A 21,455-nucleotide genomic window follows, 5' to 3' on the forward strand; every position below is an offset into this window, starting at 1 on the left:
AAAATGAGGAGGAAGTAGAAATAGACACAGAATTTATCAAGGTGTCAGGATTTTAAATTTTGAATGTAAACATTCTACTTTGAGATGATGGATTACCTCACTGACCACAAATGAGAAGCGAGTTGTGATGGGGCAGGAGAGAGCCTAATTTTCTCTGTAGAAGTCAACATTTGCTTGACAGAGTGGTCCAGGATTTAGAGATTCTAGGGAATCTGGACACATATTTAAAAGTTAGTGCCTGCTGCTAAATCATTTTATGAGCTTAGAAGCTTTATCCCTATGACATGACATTTAAAATGTTATTACCTCCCTGGCGGTATGATTATTTCAGATTTTTGCTGCTGAAAGCGGTACCATTATTTTGCATGGAAATGTGTAGTTTTTTTTATTGTAGGCCTGTCATTTTTAGGAATAACTCACTGAAATCTGTCCGAACAAAACCCCTATTAGAACGTGCATTCATGCACACTTTGGACTGTGTGTAAGAACACAGCCCCCCCCCCCCTCCCCCAGTGATAGAGCGGACATGCATGCACTATAACCCGTCCATAAGTAATATTGGCACATTTAGTCCCAATGCAGGATGTCACCTAATAGGTGGGCACATAGACAAAGGGCAGGGTAGGTTGGGTGTGAAGAATCATGGCACAAGTAGTTCCAAAACAGGAGATCACCTGATGCTACAGTGAGCACTCCCTGATCTGGAAGTTCAGGAAAGCAGTACTCTGTGATCTGGACCAAAGGAGTACAAAATGTAGGTATTTGCACACACCTATGCTGTATATAATGTACTGGAGAATGTCCCCCTGGTTGGTTAGATTGCAGTCATTTAAAAAACTTGGAACATTTAATACTACTTTAAAGAATGACTGCCCTTTTTATCTAACTTAAAACAATCTGATCTATCACAATAGGAATGCATATTACAGGTATATATATATGGTACCACTGCCCAAAATACCACATGCCCCCAGTCCACTAAAGTATTTTTACAGAAAGTTTTACACATATGGATTTTTTTTTAAAGCTGACCTTGATAGTTTATTTTTTAAAATACCACGTTACTGTATTGGATTAATGAAGTCTTAAGCAGCTGCTCTTGTTAATTTTTAATAACACCAAAAGATATGCTGTTAGGTTAAAATGTGAATAAGACTGCAAGTAAAAATATTTTCTACTATTTGACCTTTTTAAAAAGCTGAGCTATTTTTAAATGTCCTTTTATCAATGACACTGGCAATGAGATTGGACAGTCTGAAATGATGCCTACCGGCACACATCAATTCATCATGTTGAATGAAAGTATAATCTACTTAGAGCTAGTGTCGGTCAAGAAAAGATCAGTGAGTCATTTCTAGTAATAATAATACTTACAATACTGCCAGACTGCCATGAATCAAAAGAGATGACATGTGAAGGGAAACAGTTGATTTACATACTATGCATCATGTGATCCTTAAGGGAAAAGAAGGTTAAATTTACCTTGTTAATATTTTCTGATATCTTTTTTATGATCCCTGAGCGTCCACTAATTACTGCCTTTCAAAGAGGCTAGTAAGGATTTAAAGGTGCATCTTACATGTGTAGGTAATCAGCAGTGAGAGTTATTATGTTTCTTTTTCAACTTTTTTTTTAACCACTATGGAAGCAACCTAAACAAAAAAATCACTGAAACTGTATTTAACTATTTGGGTTTATGCAGAAGGACATTCATCCAATGTATTTCACAACTATGAAAGTTTTGTATTAGAGAAACACAATGGGCATGAATGTGTGAGTAAATGCCAGAGTAATGAAACACTGACATTTATAGCCATTCACTTGTATGACAGCCTATACAAAGCACCTGCTGCGCCCTGGAAAATTTAAAGAATATGTAAACCCAACTTTTCATATTCCTGCTACGTACAGTCAGATTCATAAATATTGGGACATGGACACAATTATAACATTTTTGGCTTTATACACCACCACAATGGATTTGAAATGAAACAAACAAGATGTGCTTTAACTGCAGACTGTCAGCTTTAATTTGAGGGTATTTACATCCAAATCAGGTGAATGGTGTAGGAATTACAACAGTTTGCATATGCGCCTCGCACTTGTTAAGGGACCAAAAGTAATGGGACAGAATAATAATCAAAAATCAAACTTTCACTTTTTAATACTTGGTTGCAAATCCTTTGCAGTCAATTACAGCCTGAAGTCTGGAACGCATAGACATCACCAGACGCTGGGTTTCATCCCTGGGGATGCTCTGCCAGGCCTCTACTGCAACTGTCTTCAGTTCCTGCTTGTTCTTGGGGCATTTTCCCTTCAGTTTTGTCTTCAGCAAGTGAAATGCATGCTCAATCAGATTCAGGTCAGGTGATTGACTTGGCCATTGCATAATATTCCACTTCTTTCCCTTAAAAAACTCTTTGGTTGCTTTTGCAGTATGCTTTGGGTCATTGTCCATCTGCACTGTGAAGCGGCGTCCAATGAGTTCTGAAGCATTTGGCTGAATATGAGCAGATAATATTGCCCGAAACACTTCAGAATTCATCCTGCTGCTTTTGTCAGCAGTCACATCATCAATAAATACAAGAGAACCAGTTCCATTGGCAGCCATACATGCCCACGCCATGACACTACCACCACCATGCTTCACTGACGAGGTGGTATGCTTAGGATCATGAGCAGTTCCTTTCCTTCTCCATACTCTTCTCTTCCCATCACTCTGGTACAAGTTGATCTTGGTCTCATCTGTCCATAGGATGTTGTTCCAGAACTGTGAAGGCTTTTTTAGATGTCGTTTGGCAAACTCTAATCTGGCCTTCCTGTTTTTGAGGCTCACCAATGGTTTACATCTTGTGGTGAACCCTCTGTATTCACTCTGGTGAAGTCTTCTCTTGATTGTTGACTTTGACACACATACACCTACCTCCTGGAGAGTGTTCTTGATCTGGCCAACTGTTGTGAAGGGTGTTTTCTTCACCAGGGAAAGAATTCTTCGGTCATCCACCACAGTTGTTTTCCGTGGTCTTCCAGGTCTTTTGGTGTTACTGAGCTCACCGGTGCATTCCTTCTTTTTAAGAATGTTCCAAACAGTTGTTTTGGCCACGCCTAATGTTTTTGCTATCTCTCTGATGGGTTTGTTTTGTTTTTTCAGCCTAATGATGGCTTGCTTCACTGATAGTGACAGCTCTTTGGATCTCATCTTGAGAGTTGACAGCAACAGATTCCAAATGCAAATAGCACACTTGAAATGAACTCTGGACCTTTATCTGCTCATTGTAATTGGGATAACACCTGGCCATGGAACAGCTAAGAAGCCAATTGTCCCATTACTTTTGGTCCCTTAACAAGTGGGAGGCTCATATGCAAACTGTTGTAATTCCTACACCGTTCACCTGATTTAGATGTAAATACCCTCAAATTAAAGCTGACCGTCTGCAGGTAAAGCATATCTTGTTTGTTTCATTTCAAATCCATTGTGGTGGTGTATAGAGCCAAAAAGTTTAGAATTGTGTCGATGTCCCAATATCTATGGACCTGACTGTACCTGCTGTACCATGTACTTGTATGAAAAAGTATCCTGTCCTCTTTGTGTGAAATCCTTGGTATTGCAACCCCCCCCCCCCTGCACAGCCATTCACTGGGAAGATCAGTGTACTGATGTTTATTCACCCTCACCTCTCTATGCAACTGAGAACAGAGAGAATGTGATCACATATAAAAGGGGAAAAGGGTATTTATTTGGGTTTTTTTTTTTATATCTATACACAAATGTTTCACCTTTCATTTCTATTTGAAACTATATGGGTTATTTTACAAGGTGAGGGTTTACATATACTTTAAACTAGGCGTATAAAATGCCTGCAAGAAAATATGCCCACACAATGTGCACAGCTCGCATATAGTGTCCATGAGTCCTAGACATGTGCATGCCAGAAATTAGGATGCATTTGTTCATCTGATAATTTTGTTTCATCATATTCATTATGTTGTCCTGATTAGTTTTTTAAATTCACTTAGTATCTTCGGCATTCGTTTCGTATATTCGTGGAATGAAATTCAGATCCATTCATTATCTGAATCCGAATTATTTAATAAATTAAAAAATTGAATTAATTTCCCCATGGGCTTGAACTACTATTGCATCATGTGACATCATCCGAATGAAACCAATTAAACAAATGCATTTGTCAATTTCTTATAACTTGTATTCAGATTTGTGACATTCATTATTAAGTCCATTTGTAGATTCATATACATCTGACTTTACAAAAATGAAATTTCCATCTGAAAAACTAATTGAAACTAAATGCACATATCTAATGAGTCCACTTGTGATACCAATCCAATGACAGTTGGGATAGATGGATAATGAATCCAGATAAACTCTTGCTGCTCCTGCGACAGATCTGGGAAGGATCCCCTCACATGCTATGGAAAAAAGCACGAACAAGGCGCTGGAGTTTGTTTTACATAGCTCTACCTGCAAAAAGTGCCAGCCTGAAATGACCTAGCAGGACTTAATTTTCTGACTAAAGTTCCACTTTAAACATTGCATACTGTTAAAAACTTTGTATGAGTGGAACAGCAGACATCAACACAGCATCCAATTAGTATGGAAGCATCCGATCATACAGCAGCGATGATATAAAAACAATGCCAGAGCGAGCCAGAAAGGCGGGCAGGCTGGCGGCGTTTATGGCCGTCAGCAGGAATGGCTAGCTGCCAGAACTGAATGGTGCCTTATTTGTGCTTTCTTTCATATAAAATACCTAGAAATGTTCACATGAGCCCTTTCTTAATAATGCAGGCCTGACCGTGTTATATATATATATATATATATATATATATATTTTTTTTTTTTTTTTTTTCTACTTAAAGGTAGTAAAGTCCGTTCTGCCACTTTTATAACAAAGCTTACCTGTAGGTAAAATGAATATCTTGCAAACGTGCACCGTTTAGGAGATATTCCAATGACTAGAAGCTGAAGACGTCACCAGCGCATATGCAGTGCACCCTCAATGGACGGCATACTCGAGTATCCCATCCATTGAGAGTGCTGTGCTGCAATCTCAAGCGAGCGGGTTCATTGCAGCTCGGCCAGTCAAATGGCCGGAGTCTGTGAAGCCAGAATGAAGGCCTCATAAAGATGGAAGCCCTGTCAACGGTGAGAGTGCGCTTCATTTTACAGGCAAGTCTTTAATGTGCTAGTATGCAATGCATACTAGCATATTATGACATTCCATTGTAGGGGGACTGGAAGTTTTTTGTTTGTTTTTATGCCACCTAGATTGTAAGCTCCAAGGAGCAGGGCCCTCCTATCCCTCTGGTATTGAACTGTATTGTTGCTGTGTAATATTGTCACGGGTGATAGATTGTTTTTTTTAATTCACAAGGGAAATGTTGGGTAAAGTTAGAAGGAGATTTAAGTAAATCACAATTAGATAAAATGATTTGGATACCTCATGGGTTTCGCACATTAGATGTAGAAACAAGTAAATTGACCAGGATAGTGTTGGATACATGGGACAGATTACACAATAGGGAAAAATGGGAATTTAATTCACTATTGATACCATTAGTAGGAACAGATTTTTTGCACCAGGAAATGTTAAAATAAGTGGAAGATGGATAAAGGATAAAAACGCACGTTTGAAAGACACTGTGAAAGGAGGGAGATTATGCACATTTCAGAATTTAAAAAAGAATAAGGATCTGTTTGTAAGAATGGATGAATGGAGGTATAACCAGTTATTTAATTTTGTCGCAAATTTACCACAACCACCGAGGGATGTAGGAGAAATGAACCCGTTTGAAAAACTAATGAATGCTGAATTAGGCCCAAAACATATCATCTCTATGATATATAAAATCCTTGTGGACTTAGAGGATGTAGAGCCGCCTGGATATTTAGGTAAATGGGAGAGGGAACTAGGAATAAAAATCAACCCTCAGCAAAGGGAAGGTATTTTTAACCTAACACACAAGGCAATAAACATGCGTACAGTAGAGATGAACTACAAATGCTTGGCTAGATGGTATTTAACACCTAGTATAACCCATAAACAGCAAGGGGAAAGTTCCCCATGGTGCTGGAGAGGATGTGGAGAAAAGAGTAATATGGAGCACATCTGATGGAGTTGCCCAAGGATACATGTGGGGTAAATATTCAGGGGGATCCACTGAAATGCTTGTTGTACTATTCTGAGCCCATGGCAGAAGTAAATAAGAATAAAGTACTGTACCATTTAATCAGTGCAGCAAAGGGTTTGATACCAAAATTTTGGTTGGCGGCAGAGGTTCCGAGGGTGGTGGATTGGATAGATAGAGTGGAAGGTATTTTCAGAATGGAAGAACTGAGAAGTTTAGAAGAGGATAAGATGGGAATATTTAAAAGAACTTGGAGTGTTTGGTTAAATTTTAAAACCTCAGAAACTTATACAGAACTAATTAAAGTAAAGGAGGAAGCCTAAGAGATCATGATAAGATCGGTCGGAAAAACAACCTATGGAGAAATTAATACAGATAGAGAATGATAAGATAATGATGGGGGGGGGGGAGAAGGGGGGTTATAGAAGGGTTATAGAATGTATTTATTTAGGGAGAAAAGGAAACAGTATATTTTGGAAGATGGAATGTTTTAATGTTGTTTGTATAATTACGTAATAAAAAGTTAAATTAAAAAAAAAGAACTGTATTGTTGCTGTATTGTCTCCCGGTATATTGTAAAGCGCTGAGCAAACTGTTGGCGCTATAGTATAATAATAATAATAATGTTAAAAATGTAATGAAAATGTACTCTAGCAGCAGCCATGCTAAATGGTTATCTGCAGTGTCCTGTCAAAAGCTTCAACTCTATGTGCAGCGTTATTTAGTGTCTGAATTACATAAGAGTTGTAAAAAAGAGATCCAGACTGTTCTTGGGATCCCATTTCAGGGTTCATTCAAAAAAATATGATTTGGGGATTCCACTGGGGCCCTTCCTTAATGCGGAGTTCCACCTAAAAGGGGAAGTTCCGCTTTAAAGATTGGTCCCCCGCTCCCCATTAGGGATTGGCACTTTGAGGAGCGGTGTGGAAATTTGAGAGGTAGCTGCTCCCACTTCCGCTGTGATCGCCTATGCGATTGGAAACGGAAGTTGTCCTCCTACCCTACCTCCCCGAAGTCTTGTGAGACACACTACAGGTCCCAGAAGACGACAGGGCCATTCAGGAAGTGCAGCGCTATTCGTGCATGCGCAGTGGGCACCCGGCTGTCAAGCCGCAAGCTGTCACAGCCGGGTGCCCACACTGAAGATACCGGAGCCCGGAATACAGGACGGCCTGTGAAGCAGGCTGCGGAAGGGGCAACGTGGGATCATGAGACAGGTGAGTGGCTGTTTTTTAAAAGTCAGCAGCTACAGTTTTTGTAGCTGCTGACTTTTAATTTTTTGCAGAGTGAGTGGAACTCCGCTTTAAGGCTACAACATAATATAGCATAAGATTTCAATTTGCATTGTAGCCCTGAAGAACACAGTTCCATGGAGCCCTGGAAACTAATTAGGTTTTTAATAAACACAGCAACTAATAAATATACATCTGGACTCTGAGAATAATCTGGCATTCTCTTTTCTACAACTCTAGAAACTTGCATGAGGGCTCAACTCAGCTCGATTCCACAGCTGCCTACAAACAAACCCATATACCAGAGGATAAACCCTACTAGGACACCCTTCTGTGCTAGCTCCACAATTTCTCTTCTACTAAGATTTAACTTACGCTCACCGGCCACTTTATTAGGTACACCTGTTCAATTGCTTGGTAATACAAATTGCTAATCAGCCAATCACATGCCAGCAACTCAATGTATTTAGACATGAAGACATGGTGAAGACGACTTGCTGAAGTTCAAACCGAGCATCAGAATGGGGTAAAAAGCAGATTTAAGTGACTTTGAATGGTTGTTGGTGCCAGATGGGCTGGTCTGAGTATTTCAAAAACTGCTGATCTACTGGGATTTTCACGCACAACCATCTCTAGGGTTTACATAGAATGGTCCAAAAAAGAGAAAATATCCAGTGAATGGCAGTTGTGTGGACAAAAATGCCTTGTTGAAGTCAGAGGTCAGAGGAGAATGGGCAGACTGGTTGCTGCGACATTCGGATGGTAGGGTCATTATTTGGCGTAAACAACATGAAAGCATGGATCCATCCTGCCTTGTATCAACAGTTTAGGCTGGTGGTGGTGGTGTAATGGTGTGGGGGATATTTTCTTGGCACTAGCAAGGTGTACCTAATAAAGTGGCTGGTGAGTGTATATTCATGGAACTGACATTGTGGATTTTAAGTAAATGTGTTTTGTCTTGTGCCTCTGTCTGACTTTCCCCCCAAAAGCTCTATTTTATGACCTCACATTCTTGCACTTTTAAAGTACAAGTCAAACACTATTGTTTAGATGGGTGCTGTAATATAGAGAAGGTTGAAAGATCAGATGCCAGCAAATATAATAAAGGCCCTTTCTCTCTTGGTCTGCTCAAAATGATTCACTAATCAAATTTTTGTGCATTTTGGAAGGAGATTCTTCAATTGATGCTACATGCTACATTATGATTACAATAAAAAGACACTATTTGCATGATGCTATTAAGGTGGCAGTGGCGTACCACCTTTTAATATGAAATGGAGGACTTGTTACTTTAAGGAATTGGACTATTGATGGATGAATTGCACAATTTACATCTATTTATTCATATTTGTTTTAGTAAACTTTTGTAATTTCATATTGTTATATTATAGGTGCTGCACTTTATAGATACTGCCGCTCTGGGCTCTCCAACTCTGTGCATGCCTAGTGCATGGTCACCTTCCCCATATGGAAGAAAAACATATTTGAAATATATTTTTAAAATATTCTTCCCAAATATATTGATATATATTTGAAATACTACCATTTTGGCCACATTCAATATATTTCAATAAATATATATTTTTATATATATATATATATATATATGTACACATACTGTATGTTAAAATGCGTTTTTATTACAAAATACATATATGAAAATTATTTTTAAAAATACAGTTCAAACATACAGTATTTCTTTAAAAATATAAATCTACATTTTTGGAATGCATTTACAAATATATGTAAAAATATATGTTAAAATGACTTTTTTATGTCAAAAAAAATCTGAAGGATATATTTAAAAAATATATATTTTAAAAAATATTCTTCAGATTTATTTTAACATATATAAAAGTAATTTTAACATATTTTTACATATATTTGTAAATGCATTCCAAAAATGAAGATTTTTATTTTTAAAGGCATACAGTACATTTGAAAATGTATTTTTAAAAATATTTTTCATATATTTTGCAATAAAAATGCACTTCAACATACAGTGTGTGTGTATGTATGTATGTATGTATGTATGTATATATATATATATATATATATATATATATATATATATATATATATATTGAATATGGGCAAAATTGTAGTATTTCAAATATATGTCAATATATTTGGGAAGAATATTTTTAAAATATTTCTACTATATTTTCTGCCATGTGGGTCTCCAGCTGAGTTCATGAGGAGCCAGTGGTTTTTGTGGAGAAGCCCCCCAACAGCTGTTCACCCTCTGCACCAGCTGACGGGGGAGATTATAACCTCTCTAAACAAGTTGTGTGAATGGACAGTAAACGAAGTTAAATCTAGACCATTGGAGGTAAATATGCCTGCTTGTTATAAATATGCCCCATAGTTCACATGGCTTTCCTACGTGTACATACAGTCCCTTATTACTAATGTCGCATTCATGCCTTGAACAATCAGACAGGAAGAATTAAAATAAAATTGACATCCCTTTCCAGTCTCTCTGGGATGTCACAGCTGAGCAGATCCAAAGCCAAAAAAAAGCCTTCAGCTCCCGTAATACAATAGGTGCCTCCTCTATTTTGCTTTGTTATCTGCGCTGTCAGTCAAAATGATATAAGGGAGGAAGGGGCAAATACAATTCTTTTCAGTGTGCCAGATGCTGGTTTGCAAATGAGCTTTTCTCTCAGTGCAAAGAAAATAGGTAAAATGCTAACAGGTTGCATTTAGAGACGATTTCAACCGGCCAACGTTTTCAATTAGACCCCATTTGCATCTGAGGTTTTGTAGTGCAAAGCTTGAAGCTCCAAACCTCACAGGGAGAAAAAATCATTGCATCTCTATGGTGGTGGCTCACATCTCCACTCTCTGGCCTTTATGCAAGAGTGAAAAGAAGAAAGACATTGTAGAAAGAAAGCCATAAGACATCCCGGTCGCAGTTTGCAAGAAGCCATGTAGGGGACACAGCAAACATGTGGAAGATGGTGCTCTGGTCAGATGAGACCAAAATAGAACTTTTTGGCCTACACATCACCCTGAACACACCATCCCCACCGTGAAACATGGTGGTGGCAGCATCATGTTGTGGGAATGCTTTTCTTCAGCAGGGACAGGGAAGCTGGTCAGAGTTGATGGGAAGATGTATGGAGCCAAACACAGGGCAATCTTAGAATAAAACCTGTAAGAGTCTGCAAAACACTTGAGACTGGGGAGGAGGTTCATCTTAAAGCAGGACAATGACCCTAAACATACAGCCAGAGCTACAATGGGATGGTTTAGATCAAAGCATATTCATGTGTTAGAATGGCCCAGTCAAAGTCCAGACCTAAATCCAACTGAGAATCTGTGGCAAGACTTGAAAATTGCTGTTCACAGACACTCTCCATCCAATCTGACAGAGCTTGAGCTATTTTGCAAAGAAGAATGGGCAAAAATGTCACTCTCTAGATGTGCAAAGCTGGTAGAGATATCCCCAAATGATTGCAGCTGTAATTGCAGTGAAAGGTGGTTCTACAAAGTATTGATTCCGGGGGGCTGAATACAAATGCACGCCACACTTTTCAGATATTTATTTGTAAAAAAAATTGAATACCATTTATCATTTTCCTTCCACTTCACAATTATGTGCCACTTTGCGTTGGTCTATCACATAAAATCCCAATAAAATACATTTATGTTTTTGGTTGTAAAATGACAAAATGTGGAAAATTTCAAGGGGTATGAATACTTTTTCAAGGCACTGTATGTCCACATGACAACAAGTGATGTCACAGATGATACTGTTCTCTATAGGCTAATACAAAAACACTTGAAGCTCAAACGCTGGAACAAAACGCAGAAATGCATACAAAAACATATAAAAATGCAATGCTCAGGTGTGAATGCAGCCTTATCATCTGCGTTCATGTATCTGCAAGATACATTGTGAACAATCACAGTGAGAACTGAATGCTTCTTTTTTTTCTCTTTACCACTTCACTCCTGAAGAGAACCCTCTACGAATAAGAAGTAGTTAGAAATGCTGACTAGACAACAATGGTGATCTCATTTTGAATTCCAATGTCCGTTCCCTGTGACCTTTAACACAAATCACTGTGTCTCCCTGTGTAGCAGATAAATTGTAACCAGAGTAATGCTGAGCAGAATGTCACAAAACGCAGTTATTAAATATAAATAATGGTTAACCCCTTGCAAGAGCCAGCCCTTTAAGTGACCCATGACATGATGACGAAGGGTGCTAAGAAGGTCTCCTGTTCATTCGGTCACTGTGTTTAACTGCAAAGTGATGCTTTAGGAGCCTGTCCTACCACGTCCTGATGGTCAATAGGTGACCATAGGCTGTCATTGACAGCTCAGTCACAGTTCTGGGGGCATCAGTTGAGTGTAGGGGCAGACTGACCATTTGGAAACTCGGGCACTGCCCGAAGGCCCGGGGTCAGTAGGGGGCCCCATGAGATGCCCCTGGTACCTTTTTCATAGGCTTTTTTGAGTGTGGGCAAGGACACAGGGGCCCCATGATCCCCTATTGCCCGGGGGCCCCATGAGTTGTCAGTCCCCCCCCGGTTTAGTGTGCCCCAGCAAAACATATGGGCATTAAAGCCCACTTGCATTAATATTGCTATATATCAATCAAATCAACAATCAGTGAGGGCCCACTTAAATCTATGTGCATGGCTAGAGCTGCATTTTATGTAGCATTAGGCTGGTGCATTCCCACATGGAAGAAAAATATATTTGAAAAATATTTTAAAAATATTCTTCCCAAATATATTGACATATATTTGAAATGCTACAGTTTTGGCCATATTCGATATATTTCAATAAATAAACACACACACATATATATATATATATATACACACATATATATTGCATGTTGAAATGCGTTTTTATTACAAAATATATGAAAAATATTTGCAAAACTACATTTAAAATATACTGAATGTCTTTAAAAATACAAATCTAAATTTTTGGAATGCATTCACAAACATATGTGAAAATATATGTTATAATGACTTTTTTTATGTTAAAAAATTCTGAAGAATATATTTTAAAAAATATATATTTTTTAAAATATTTTTCATATATTTTGCAATATATAAAAAACACATTTAAACATGCAGTGTATATATATTTTTTAAAATATATGTCTTTTAAATATGTTCTTCAGATTTATTTTAACATATAAAAAAGTCATTTTAACATATTTTTACATAGATTTGTAAATGCATTCCAAAAATGTAGATTTGTATTTTTAAAGACATACAGCATATTTGAAATGTATGCTTAAAAAATTCTTCATTTTGTAATAAAAACAAATTTCAACATGCAGTATATATATATATATATATATATATGTTGAAATATATTGAATATAGCCAAAATTGTAGCATTTCAAATATATGAATGTATGTCAATATATTTGGGAAGAATATTTTTAAAATATATTTCAAATATATTTTTCTTCCATATGGGTTGTCGTGCACCAGCATGCATTTCCTTTGTGCTTTTGACATATGTTGATGAAGATTTTCAGTGCATTTTGAAACTTAGAATTTGGAGTGGATAGTGTTAACATTGACCAAGGCTTATTGCCGCATTTTGCCAATGCATAAAAAAATGCATGTTAAATGTGTCTTGATGCACTGCCTTTAACTTTTTTGAAGCTCCCAATACATTGGCAGAGAGTGGTAGCAGACACTGAATGGCTGGTAGGGTGGATGAGTCTGGCAGCAGCATTCATGATGGGGCACATGGGGGAGGAAATATTAAGAGCAGGAATACAACAAACTTTTGGTGGCCAAAACATTTCAGCTGAAAACACCCCTTTCGGTCGTTGGCTGAAATGAAAAAAAGCACTGATACAGGTGCCGAAAAAACCCCACCCCTCGCTGCCACCCGCCCACCATCACCAGCGCCGCCCGGTAGTTCTCAGCCTTACCTGAGAAACCATCGATCCTGGTGCTGGGCATAGAGATGAGTGAAGGAAAGATGGCCGCCACTCATCTCTATGCCCTTGGAAGACCGGAGCGATGTCACTTCCCGTTCCAGCCATTTTTTTTATTTTTTTTAAAGCATTAGATCAATATTTTTTTTTGTAGAGAAGTGATATAGGGTCTTATTGACCCCATATCTCACCTGTCACTAATTATTTCTATCACAAGGGATAGGAATAAAGGTGATAAACATTTTTTTTAAAGGGACAGTGCAAGAAAAAAACAAAAACATTAAATAAATAAAAAAAAGTTTAAAGTGCCCCTGTCCCCCTGTGCTCGCACGTAGTGGTGAACACATACGTAGGCCACACCCACATATGTAAAACGGGTGTTCAAACCACACAAGTGAGGTATTATCACGAGCAAGAGCAATAATTCTCGCACTAGACCTCCTCTGTAACATTAAACTGCTAACCTGTAGACATTTTTAAAGCATCGCCCATGGAGATTTTTAAGCACTGCAGTTTCACGCCATTCCACAAGCGTGTGCAATTTTAAAGCGTGACATGTTGGGTATATATTTACTCGTTGTAACATCCTCTTTCATATTTTACAAAAACATTGGGGTATATATTGTTTTTTGTTTTGATCAGTGTATTTTTTTCTAAAAAATATATATTCATTTTTAAAAACTGCGCATTTCGGTTTCGGTTTTCGGCCAAGTGCATTTTGAATTTTTGGTTTTCGGCACCAGAATTTTCATTTCAGTGCACCACTAATTAAGAGCTTGGTTTTGGGTAGACTGAGTTTGAGGAAGTGGTGTGACATCCAATCTGATATGTCGGTCAGTAAGTTAGTGATGCGTGAGGAGACTGATATTGTGAGCTGAGGGGTTGAGAGATAGATTTGAGTGTCCTCAGTGTAGAAATGCTATAGAAAGCCGTGAGAGGCTGACCCTGTGAGATGGTGTAGATTGAGGATAGGAGAGGTCCAAGAACAAAACCTTGGGGGACCCCGACGGAGAAAGGAAGAGGAGAGGCGGAAGTCGAACTGTAAGTGACACTGAAGGTGCGGTAGGATAGTTATGAAGGTGCGGTAGGATAGGTACTTTTTAATACATAATAAAAGAATACTGTTAGCCTCGTTAACACCTGAGTGATTGGTCACACATTTCCATAAGCATGACAACAGTCCACAATAAGATTTCCATTTTATTCTATGGCACCTGTTCATCACAGAGCTACATGCTGCCTCCTGCCAAAGAAGTACAGATGCTTCTTTGGGGGAAGGATCGTGTGTCTTGGCCCCATTGACTTCACCTAGGGCACCTGAAAAACACGCGTAATAAGCATATCTCACGTGTATTTTCAAGGCTAACAGCCAGTTTCCTTCCTCTAGTAACCTGCTTTCCATTGGCCTAAACAAAAACACTTACACCTGTGAAAAAAGCATGAACACATGTTTCAAAACCACCTGAGGAAGCCAATGTTCTAGTATAAACCGGGCCTAACCCTAGGTTCACACCTAAGCGTTTTTCGCAGCGTTTTGCAGAAACGCACTACAGTCCATTTAACATGATTTCCTATGGGACACGTTCACATCTCTGATTTTTCACCCAGTGCGCTTTTTGGACAGGGTCAGAGACTTTTTTGAACACAAAAAGTTGCATTTTTGATTCTATGGACTTCAATGGAAACACTGCAGAAAAGCATGTAGTGCGGTTTTGCTGCATTTTTGCTGTGTTTTTGCCATGTTTTTCATGCATTTTAAATCTGCCTAGCAACAATTTAAAAAAATGTAAAAACCCACGCAAAACGCATCAAAAACACAGGTGCAAAACGCAATGCAAAAACGGGTCAAACGCAGACTGCATAGATGTGAACCTAGCCTTAGGCAGATTTACAACACACAGCCACAAAAAGTGCAGCATTTTTTTAGCAAATGCCTAATCTTTATGGATCTAAACACATTTCTATTATCTTCTATAAGCCCATGTACACAGTGCGCAAAGATCAGTAAACTAGCGCAGCATTTAGATCTGTAAAAACCAAAATAGAAAAATCGGCATCCAAGGTCAATCACTTATGCACATACATATATAAATACATGTACATATGTACATGTATATACATGTAAATTTAGTGGAATGGGAGTAGAACTTCATACACTTCTATAAGGCCATGTACACAGTGCACAAAGATCAGTAAATGTGCGCAGCCTTTAGATCTGTAAAACCAAAATAGGAAAATCGGCATCCAAGGTCAATCACTTATGCACATACATATATAAATACATGTACATATGTACACGTATATATATGTAAATTTAGTGGAATGGGAGTAGAACTTCATACACTTCTATAAGCCCATGTACACAGTGCACAAAGATCAGTAAACGTGCGCAGCCTTTAGATCCGTAAAACCAAAATAGGAAAATCGGCGTCCAAGGTCAATCACTTCTGCACATACACATATAAATACATGTACATATGTACACGTATATATATGTAAATTTAGTGGAACGGGAGTAGAATTTTATAAGCATTAGTTGCATTTTTGAAAAGCAGGATCTTTTTGCCAGCAGTATTCTGTGAAGATGATCAGTATTTTATTATTGCCCAATTATTTATTATTCCAATAACAATAGGGCTCATTCACATGGGCATATGCATATTTTCTTCATGGAACACAGGTTCACGTTCTTGCTGTCAGTGCCAGCTGAAGATCCTGCATTTAATATGCAGCTATAGCACTCACCTTTAGTCCTCATGCACACTGGACATTTTTACAGCGGCTGTTTTTGGCATTTTTTTCTACAATCGGTAAACTCCCCGGCATGTTATCCTATGTGTCCATGCACACATAGACTGTAATCAAAGAGTTTTTTTGGCAGGGGAGTTTTTTGGCTGAAAAAAAACCCCAGAACTAGTGGGTTTCTAGAGGGGTTTTTCAGCTGTAAAAATGCAGCAAAATGCCGTAAAACACGGAAAACTGCTGTTTATGGATGGGTTTTTTTAGCAAAAAATAGCTAAATACTGAAAAACGCATCAAAATGCCGCTAAATGCTAATGCAAAAACACTAAAAAATGCTGAAAAACTCACATTTTTAACGTGACTTTACACAGCTATCGTTACCAGCGTTATAAAAATGACCAGTGTGCATGGAGCCTTAGATGAATACATCTTTTAGATGTGTACAGTTTTACGCTTGTTTGTGTACACACATTAGCATTCGTTAACACGCGTTTAGTGCTCATTCACAGGGGCATATGTGGATTGTCTTCACAGAAAGCAGGTTCTTGGCAGACCTAGCAGAAGATCCTGTGTAAAATACACGCCTAAAGTATTTTCATTTAAATGCATACGGTTATTCGTTCATTTCAATAGATGACTACACGTATGCGTTTATGCGTGTTTAGGCATGTAGATGCAGCGGTTTGTATGGGCTCATCGATTGCTATAGTGCTGTGTTTAGATGTGCACCAAACTATGCACTGGGGATTATTTACTAAAACTGCAAAATCTGGCGCATCTGTGCATAGCAACCAATCAGCTTCCAGGTTTGTTTGTTTTTTTTTGTCAAAGCTTAATTGAACAAGCTGAAGTTACAAGCTGATTGGCTGCACAGATGCACAGATGCACCAGATTCTGAGTGCACCAGTTTTAGTAAATCTACCCCAGTGTTTGCATCTAATCACAGCGTTTTTTTTCTGCCCATGTAAATGAGCCCTTTCACAGGAAGGGTCTGATCAGGTCTGCCTGTAAGGTTTTCAGGCAGAACTGATTTGACCCTTCATTCACCTATATGGACCAGTGGGAGTAAATGTACTTTTGTCTGTTTTCACCCATCTACCTTTGATCCAATCAGGTCCGCTTAAAAAAAAGGAAGTAGATTCATCCTCCTTTGTCTAGGTGGATTGGATCGGAGGCAGGGGCGGACTGACTATTTGAGCACTCGGGCACTGCCCGAGGGCCTGAGGACAGTAGGGGGCCCCATGACATGCCCCTGGTACCTTTTATAGGCTTTTTTGGGTGTGCTTTAAGTGTGGGCAAGGACACAGGGGCCCCATGATCCCCTACTGCCTGGGGGCCCCATGAGTGGGCACTGTCTCTGCATAAAGTGAGCAAGTACAGACCTGTTATCCGCCTGTTCTGCTCTGATCAGCAGGTGATCGGGGGACAGATCCCCTGCTGATCATAACAAGGTCCGCCCCGCGTGAAAAGGGGCCTATTGCTACATTCACTTGGACGTAAAAATCTTATTGATCTTATTACGCATATTTTTTTTCTAGCAAAAAGGATCTTGCGTAATGATCAGTAAATACTTACATAAAACTGACATCTTTTTTTGTTCCAATACCTGCATCTGCCCTACATGTTAATGTATGTCCTCAGATGCACATTTTTGGATTTTGTGATAAAGATCTGAACGCAGTGAATGTTTAAACACCGTACAGAGCGTGACGTCATTCGCACCGCCTGAGCCACGACGAGGCTCGGCGGACATCTTTACTAGGGTCAGTTATTGCTACCTTATCCTTATTTAACCTTTATGGGTCTGGATCTGCATGCTACCCTGTATTTTATGCTAAGGCAAATAAATCTTCTTAAACATACTACACTATCTCTGGCACCTGTGTTCTTTCTGGGGCTCCTTTGTGGAGCTACTACCCCCACAGAAAAGGTGCCACTACCATTCAAAGGAGAGAGTCTCACCACCAATGTGAAGTGCCTGATTGACCTTAAAGGGGACCTCAGGATCCGGCTTTGAGTCTTCGGTGACCCACCGTGAGAGGGATGCTCGCCATCTGAATGTTGGAGGATCTGACATCTGAAATGATTATTCCTACATGCGCATAACCCATGCGTTTCTGGTGAGTGCGCATTGCTATTATTTAAGGCCGCAAGAGCTTTGGAAGTTTGCACCCTCTATAAGAAACCACGGATATTATTACATTGACTTTTGATTGTTTTCAGTTTCATTCTTTTAGCGCTGCACCATATTACCTTCGTTTATATTTACATTTAAAGGCATTGTGGTTGCCTTAGGTGCTCTAGCTGCTGTGTTTATATAAGAGCGCTCACTATTATCCACTTTTGTCGTTTGTCAATGTTTAAACACCTGTGTGAATGTCTCCATGGAAAACAATGCAGCTGTGTCGGCTCAAAAATCAACGCTCAGAAATGCTCAACAAGTAAAATCCCATTATTTCCAATGGACCCTGTTAACACTTGTTGTGTTCCCTGTGGCAACATGCCTGTTGCTCAAAAAATTATTTGTGCTACTTTTCAGACAGATCTGGGCGTTTTTTCCCCATAGACTTAAATCGAAAATGCCTGAACAATGGAAATGAGCATTTTTTCAGGCATTTTCAGCTCAAATAGCAGATATTTCTATTGGCCACAGCAAAAAACACCTAAATGAAAAAAGCCTGAAAAAAACACCTATATTTGCAAATTTGCTAAAAAAAAAACCACTCAAAATGCCTGAAAAAACGCTTGAAAAAACACCCAAAAAATGTTCAGTGCAGTGTGAATGTAACCTGAGTGACAGGCGTTTTGCTACACGCCACAGAACATTCAAGTGTGAACAGGGGCCATTGGAAATAATGGGATTTTACTTGTTGAGTTTCTTCAAGTTGAAAAACGCTCAGCTCAGTGTGAATGTAGCATGAGCATTTTTTCAGGTATTTTCAGCTCAAACAGCAGTTATTTCTGTTGGTCACAGTAAAAACGCCTAAATGAAAAAGCCTGAAAAAATGCCTATAATATTTGCAAATCTGCTAAAAAAAATGCTCAAAATGCCTGAAAAAAAACGCTTGAAAATACACCCAAAAAAATGTTCAGCTCAGTGTGAATGTAGCCTGAGTGACAGGCGTTTTGCTACAGGTGACAGAACGTTCAAGTGTGAACAGGGGCCATTGGAAATAATGGGATTTTACTTGTTGAGTTTCTTCAAGATGAAAAACGCTCAACTCAGTGTGAATGTAGCATGAGCATTTTTTCAGGTATTTTCAAACAGTTCAGACAGCAGATGTTTCTATTGGCCACAGCAAAAATGCCTAAATGAAAAAAAACTGAAAAAATGCCTATAATATTTGCAAATCTGCTCAAAAAAACACTCAAAATGCCTGAAAAAAACACTTGAAAAAAAACATTCAGCTCAGTGTGAATGTAGCCTGAGTGACAGGCGTTTTGCTACAGGTGACAGAACACTCAAGTGTGAACAGGGGCCATTGGAAATAATGGGATTTAACTTGTTGAGTTTCTTCAAGATGAAAAACGCTCAACTCAGTGTGAATGTAGCATGAGCATTTTTTCAGGTATTTTCAGTTCAGACAGCAGCTTTTTCTATTGGCCACAGCAAAAACACCTAAATGAAAAAAGCCAGAAAAAAATGCCTATAATATTTGCAAATCTCAAAAAAACACTCAAAATACATGAGAAAAAAAACACTTTGAAAAAACACCCAAAAAACGTTCAGCTCAGACTGAATGTAGCCTGAGTGACAGGCGTTTTGCTACAGAAGACAGAACACTCAAGTGTGAACAGGGCCATTGGAAATATTGGGATTTTACTTGTTGAGTGTTTCTTCAAGCTGAAAAACGCTGAAGTGTGAACGGGGTCTCACTATTTTGTAGACGCAGCTGCACGCATAGCCCCCATTGATTCCTCTAGTATTGCTTTTTGATGTGTACAAAATGATTTGCAGCATTTTAGACGCCCATGTGAATGAGACCTGCAGGGTGAAGACCTATAATCAGGCTGAGCTGATGACGCCTGCTTTGTTCGTATTAGATGAGAGGCATTCCTGTTTTTTTCAAACAGGGCAAACAAGTTGAGCTCAGCAGATGAGCGTTGTCTGCAAAGATCATTGAACACAGTGCTTTCTGTGATGACAAGAGGCACGTGACACACTAGTGCCCTCCCTGCTTGTGATTGGCTGGGGCGCTGCTGTCGTCCAATAGGAAATCAGGGAGCGCAGAGAGTGGCGAGCTCCCACTGACAAAGAGCTCAGCCCAGCTGTCATGCCCGTCTCTTCCCTCCCGGCCGGACAAGCATGCAGTACCTCCACGTCCCCCTCATATCCAATCCCAGAGGCCGATCATTAGGATCGATCAGCCCATACAGTCCCAGATCGTGGAAATCCGATCCCCTGTCCCATATACCCGCCTATAGACATCGGTCACATACACTCTCGATATTCCTGACTAATGATCAGCTCCTTTGTGTTATAAGGAATGAACACGGTACAGACATCGTGCTAGTAAAGGTTATCCTGTGTCTGCCCCCCCCCCCCGTCTATGATGGGGGCCCCTCCTCCATCCCCAGCTGTCCACAACCCTACAAGGTGGGGGGGGGGGTCGTGCTGCTCCTTAACCCCTGCGGTGCCGGTGTGGAGTGGGCCAGCTGTCAGGGAGAAGCCCCATTACCTTGTCTATGGTGCCCGGCAGAAGCCTCTCCAGCAGCCTGCACAGCACCACTCCGTCCTTCAATGACGTCTGCAGGAAGCCCTCCGGGTCGGAGATCGTCTTCTTGGGGGACTCCAGCACCCCGAGTGTGATGAGCCATGTCACGGTCTGCTCCGCCGAATTCATGGCTGTACAGAGCGAGGGGGGCAGGGGCGGCCGACCCCCCCAAATCTAGCCCCTTCCCCCCTCTTCTATGGGTGAGTGTTGGGCTGCCTGTGCTGTCCCCGCGGATCACATTGAGCTGGGCTCGGGCTAGGCTGTGTGTGGTTGATCCCTCCTTTCTTGGGTAGATGCAGAGGATGACGCCTCGATGCTGTAGGAAATGCAGCAGGTCCGCTCCCTCGGCCCCCCTCCTCCTCCTCCTCCCCCCTCCTCCTATTCCTGGCTCTCCCTCTTCCCCCCTCTTTCTTTCATCGCTCGCCTCTCTGGCAGCCTGTCAAGTGCCTTCTGATTGCACACACAACCTGCAGTGCCGCTTCACTACACAGCTCACTACTGGATGGACCGGCCTTCTTTGTCAATGAAACCTCCTCTCCATCACTGCAGGGGCAAGCAGGCTGCAGCTGGCATCAAGTGTGGCCCCTGGCATCACCAAAGGGCCAGATATAATACTCACTGTGGTCATACTATATATGATATACTAGAGTAGGTGGTCATAGACTGAGGACATGGTATACTATAAGGGATGGC

General features: G+C 39.9%; 1 protein-coding gene across 6 annotated transcripts in view; it reads right to left on the reverse strand.

Moving 5' to 3' along the window:
• The window catches only part of ARHGEF7 (Rho guanine nucleotide exchange factor 7), a 223,673-nt gene extending 202,572 nt beyond the window's left edge, over nt 1–21,101 (reverse strand). For all 6 annotated transcript variants that reach the window (XM_089693578.1, XM_089693575.1, XM_089693577.1 and 3 more), the window contains exon 1: nt 20,727–21,101. In XM_089693578.1, the coding sequence (XP_089549704.1) occupies nt 20,727–20,891 (165 nt within the window). In that variant the 5' untranslated portion in view covers nt 20,892–21,101. The remainder of the gene's footprint in view (nt 1–20,726) is intronic.
• Between the last annotated feature and the right edge of the window lie 354 nt (nt 21,102–21,455).

Source organism: Staurois parvus, unplaced genomic scaffold (assembly GCF_062004578.1).
Source record: "Staurois parvus isolate SC_StPar_1 unplaced genomic scaffold, SC_StPar_1.0 ptg000634l, whole genome shotgun sequence".
Taxonomy (NCBI): domain Eukaryota; kingdom Metazoa; phylum Chordata; class Amphibia; order Anura; family Ranidae; genus Staurois; species Staurois parvus.